General features: G+C 52.0%; 1 protein-coding gene across 1 annotated transcript; it reads right to left on the reverse strand.

Moving 5' to 3' along the window:
- Positions 1 to 738: 738 nt before the first annotated feature.
- On the reverse strand, positions 739 to 2,155 carry C11H6orf15 (chromosome 11 C6orf15 homolog). The gene is made up of 2 exons (XM_057699366.1): positions 2,025 to 2,155; positions 739 to 1,807 (listed from the first exon to the last, which is right to left on the reverse strand). The coding sequence occupies exons 1-2, from the start codon at positions 2,089 to 2,091 to the stop codon at positions 942 to 944; spliced, it is 933 nt and encodes a 310-aa protein (XP_057555349.1). The 5' UTR covers positions 2,092 to 2,155; the 3' UTR covers positions 739 to 941.
- Positions 2,156 to 4,926: the final 2,771 nt, after the last annotated feature.

The raw sequence follows: 4,926 nt of genomic DNA on the forward strand, positions 1-4,926 counted from the left end.
TAACTTCCTTTTGTACTTTCTTAGACTGACCCTTCCTCGCCCCACTCCAATTCCTGTATAAGGATGTCGAGCTCCTGGGAAAACCAAAGGGAGGGTAGTGTGACCAAAAGAAGAGACTGTGTAATCACTTAGGAATAAAAGCATCAAATGCAGCCACAGGCAGGATCGTTGGCTCCAAGTCTCTCTCTCTCTGTTCCATCTCCCTTGCCTTTCTTCCTCTGTTGAGGTCTGTTATTTGTTCCGCAAATGCCCAAAGCCCGAGGTTCTCTAGGGGCACAATGTACCAAGTGATGCGTGTCAGGGAGGAGATCAATGCCTCCTGCACTTCCAAGAACCATGACTTCCTGGGAAGAAAAGATAAACATAGACAAAAATGACGTTCTCTGACCCTATGGATCTTGAGGCTTTGAATCAAAGGGTATTCATTCCCCACTTGGCCCTGGTACCAACTTCCTGGACCTCACCCTACCCTCCTACCACAGGTGCCATCTCAGTTAGTCCTGCTGCCCCTCCTCCCCTCTTCAGATTCCAGGACAATTCTGGAACAGCTCTCCCACCTGGCCCAGGTGAGACCACGAGGCCCCACCCTCAAACACCTGGGCTCTGATCTTTTGCAAAGGATGGGGATAGTGAGATGAGTGTCAGGGGGACCCTAGAGGGACGCGAAGACGGCTAGAAAATGGGGGTGGACAAAATTCCAGTTTGCACCCAGAAACAAAGACGCTGAGAAGGAGCAGATTCAGTAAGTGCTGTGTTTTATTGGAGGTCATCATATGAGGAGCAGGGGAGGCAGTGAAAGTGCGGACGATGCTAGAAAACAGCTGATAGGAACTTGATTTAGCTCACACTACAAGCGGAGGGAGCCGGACTCCCTTCTCTAACTTCTAGCTTAGGGTTTTCTACCCTCTGTCATTCTCCTAACTCCACTGTGACTCAGGGTTTCAAGGATTGGGGAAGCCAGCTGGAATGCCCCAAGAAGAGCCAGGAGGACGGAGACCTCTGAGAGGAAATTGATTAATACCTGGGCGTAGATAAATATTCCCCCAGCTGGTACCTGGATACCGATTAATATTCCCCCAGCTGGTACCTGGATACCGATTAATATTCCCCCAGCTAGTACTTGGGTATCGAATAGTGTTACCCCAGATTCCCACTGGGTATGGTATGGGCCTTGTTCCCCATCCAGTGCCAGGACCTCCACCTCCCCAGGACACACTGGGATTCAGGGTCCCCCAGGGGTGACCAGGCAGAAATTGCCGTCGAATCCTGTTGATGAAAAACCCGGGTGGAGGTCGGGCAAGGATTTCTCCCTGGGCGCCCAGTGCATTAGAGCGGGATGCCCGTCTAGACTCAGAGTCCTGGTTGAGAAGTGAAGCCTCGGGTGAGGGGTCCGAGGGGTATGCAGAGGGCCCTGCAGGCAAAGGCCCGCTGCCCGGTGGGAGGGCAGCCACGCTAGAAAGATAAGACAGTTCTTCAGGCAGCACGTCCCCCACGTGGTCCTCGACAGCAGCAGCCGTCATCGACCAAGGGTCCTCCAAGTGCCAGGACTCCATGGGGGGCAGCTCCCCGGATGGGGGCCACCTCTGCAGCCCAGAACCTCCTGCAGGTTGAGAGCTGTGTGATGGAGAAGCATCATTGGGCTTCAGAGGATCCCTTGCATAATCATCAGGCCCAGAGTCTGGTTTGAGCTGAGGATGTTCAGAGTTGGAGGGGCCGGTCAAGGAAGGCTGTCCGTGCGGAGGCAAGTTGGTCCCCAAGTCTCGGGGAACTTTCTCCTCCACCACACCGATGCTCCGGGCAAAGAGGCCTGAGGGAAGGGGCAGAGGAGGCAGCCAGTGGACCAGATATTTGGTCCCAGTGCCCTCCCAACCCCGATTCTCTGATTCCCTTTGCTTCAAGTCCCTTTACTTCCCCTGTGCCAACTCTTTCCTCTCTCAGGGACCCAACTGTACATGCTCCCACCTTTAGCCCTTCCCTCAATCCCAGTTCCCCAAGGACCACCAGTCCACTCCTGGACTCCATACCTGGGAGATTAAGACAGACCAGGAGCAGGCCCAGTGGAGCCCGGCTCCCCGCCATGCGGCCCTGCATCCTGCACTGCGTCTCCCTCAGGCCCAAGACAGCCAGGCCTTTATCCTGTTAGTGGGGCGGGAGACATCAGAAACAGGCCACGCCAGTGGTTGTGCAGACAATAAGTCTCCGCATTCCGCCCTCATTCCTAACTTGTTCTGTGGCAACAGGTGCCACTTGAATGACCCAGGGAAGCTGGGTGTTCCCACCCTGCTCCTTTCCTCGAGCTCCCCACCCCTTCCCAACCCAGGTGTCCTGGCTCACAGCTCATCCCTGGTTGCCAGCCCTACCTTTCCTGGCTCCCGACACCAAGCATACAAAGACCTTCACCCTCGGGGCCCCAATCTCTTCACTGACTTCTCAGCAATAGAAACCACCTGATTCTCTTTCTCGTTGGGATCCAGATCATTCTTTTCCAGTACCCCTTTCTCATGCATCCCCATCGCTACATAGTCTTGACCTCAACCTTCAGGAGGTTCTGGGGTGCAGAAGTGGCCCTCATCTGAGGGGCTGCTCCTAGATGAAACCTTGTGTCTAGGGAGATAGACCTGGTTCCCATCCTTAAGAGATGATGGTGTGCTGGTTTCCTATGGCTGCTATAACAAGTAGACACAAACTTAACGGCTTACAACAACACAAATTTACTATCTTACAATTTCGAAGATCAGGGGTCCAACATGGGTCTCACTGGGTTAAAACTGAGGTGTTGGTAGTGCCTTTCTGGAGGCCCTAGGGGAGAATCCATTTCTCTGCATCTTCCAGCGTCTTGAGGCCACCTGGGTTCCTTGGCTCGTGGTCCCCTTCTTCCGTGTTCAAAGCCAGAAACAGCAGGATCTTCTCACATTGCATCAGTCTGACCGCCTCTTCTTCCCTTTCTCATATTTAAAGACCCTTATGATTACATTGGGCTCACCAAAATAATCCCCGGTAATCTTTCTGCTTTCCTTCTGGCTAACAACCTTAATTCCATCTGCAAACAGTTCCCCTTTGCTATGTAACCTCACATACTCAGTTTCCAGGCATCAGGACATGGACATCTCTGGTGATGGGGAGGGCACCAGTCTGCCTACCTTAGACGGTCAAATGTGTCCACAGAATAGTAGAGAGACAGAGAGAATGCAGATGTTTCCAACTAAGTAGAAGGAGGGCATTGAAATGCTTTGTCAAATAGCCATGAGTTGATCGCTGTTAAGGCTGAGTGGGATTCATTAAGATTCATAGGGATTCATTAACTACTTTGTCTACTCTTAAATATATTTGAAATTTTTACAATAAAAAGTGTTTAAATGCCTTTGTTTCTCTGTTGCTTCCAGGATGCCCCCAGACTAGGCTTCCCTTGTTGCATGACGTCTAAATATTAGCTGTTAGATTTTACTGTTCCATCCTCATCCCCAGACGCTGCTGGCTGGCTACTGGAAGAGTAAAGAGCTCCTCTCCAGATCTGCCCAGTGGACAACACTGTAAGTCAACTATACTCCAATAAAAGCTTTAAAAAAAAAAAAAAATGCAGATCTGGCCAGCGGGAACAGGGCAGCAGCCTTGTGGGGTGACTGTGACATCCATCAGTTTTGCAAAACTTTTTGACCTAGAACACACCAGAAACTAGAGGAACACTCATATCAGAGGCTACATCCCTCCCACAATTCCGGTCCATGGAACCTCTGAGGGTCTCAATTCCTGTCATTGGCTGCAATCCAGTGGCCGGATGGTAACCAAGGGTAACTCCACATTGATGACAGAAACAGGACTGTTCTGGAGCCCTCCTCTGTCTTCAGTCAACCCTGCAGGTTGGCTCAGCTGCCCCAGGTCGTTTCTGATCCACATAACATATTTCTGCTCATTCAAGAATTTCAACAACAGCCCTAAATTTGGGGCCAGCAGACATCATCCCAATAGGAGGGAATGAGCTAGATTTAGGATAGGGGTCAGCTCCTTTGCAGCCAGGCAGAGGCTCTGAGAGGTGGCTTGTGCTTTGGAGTGAGGCCCTTCCTGCAGGGATGAGCACAGCCCACCCTCCCCTCCTTGGGGCATGAGAGTTTCCTCGGCTTCAGCGTCTCCCCTGCTGTCTCCAGGCCATAGTCGCATGGCCCTCAGCCTGTCCACTTTCTCAGTCTTCTCCCGTGAAGGCCGCCTCCCCTTCCCCACTGTAGTGTTCTGCCCTCTCACCTCTGCCAGCTCTCACTCTGGAACCACAGCAGAGGCAGTAGGAGTGTGGAGGTGGAGAGGACACAGCTGGCTGTGTTCTGCCGTGGGCCGGGGCATCTTGATGTAGGCCAGTGAGTCACTGTGTTTAACTGCACACCCATCATGCTCCTGTCCTCTCTGTCTTTTTCTCCCTCCACCCACAGCTCCCAGAAAACCACTCGCCTTGGCTCCTACTCAGTCCCCAGGAATCTGGTCTGGGCTGTTGCGTTCCAGCCTTCCCAAGGCTCCAGGTGTCCCAGAAACCCAGGAAATCAACACTCAGGACTGTCAGAGAGGATGACGTCTAGAAGGTGAGGCCAACTAATGGTTGAGGAGAAGGAAACTGGTGGGGAGTGGAGGGGAATCATTAGGGCTCTATGTAAGGAGAGGGGAGGACCACAGGGTGAATGGGCAGTGGAGACAGAATGGATTTCCTGGGGCAATGAGAGAGAAGAGATGTGGGAGGAATGATCTGGGAGACCAAGCAACCCTTGCTTTCAGTTCAACAAATATTTATGATTTTCATCCTTTGTGGGAGGAGCTGTAAGATATAAGAAATACTGGGCCAATTTATGAATGAAACCGGGGGACCCAGGACCTTTAGAGGCATAGGAGAGCATCATTGAGGTCCCAAGAGGAGACCCAGGACTCCAAGAAGGCAAAAAAATCTGA

Source organism: Hippopotamus amphibius, chromosome 11 (assembly GCF_030028045.1).
Source record: "Hippopotamus amphibius kiboko isolate mHipAmp2 chromosome 11, mHipAmp2.hap2, whole genome shotgun sequence".
In the NCBI taxonomy this organism is placed as follows: Eukaryota; Metazoa; Chordata; class Mammalia; order Artiodactyla; family Hippopotamidae; genus Hippopotamus; species Hippopotamus amphibius.

What these genes read in the sequence shown, in the direction of transcription:
- C11H6orf15 (XM_057699366.1), bottom strand. Translation starts at nt 2,091, where the DNA reads ATGCAGGGCCGCATGGCGGGGAGCCGGGCTCCACTGGGCCTGCTCCTG. An exon ending in GGTCTGTCTTAATCTCCCAG is followed by an intron (nt 1,808 to 2,024) that starts GTATGGAGTCCA and finishes CCCTTCCCTCAG; the next exon opens with GCCTCTTTGCCCGGAGCATC.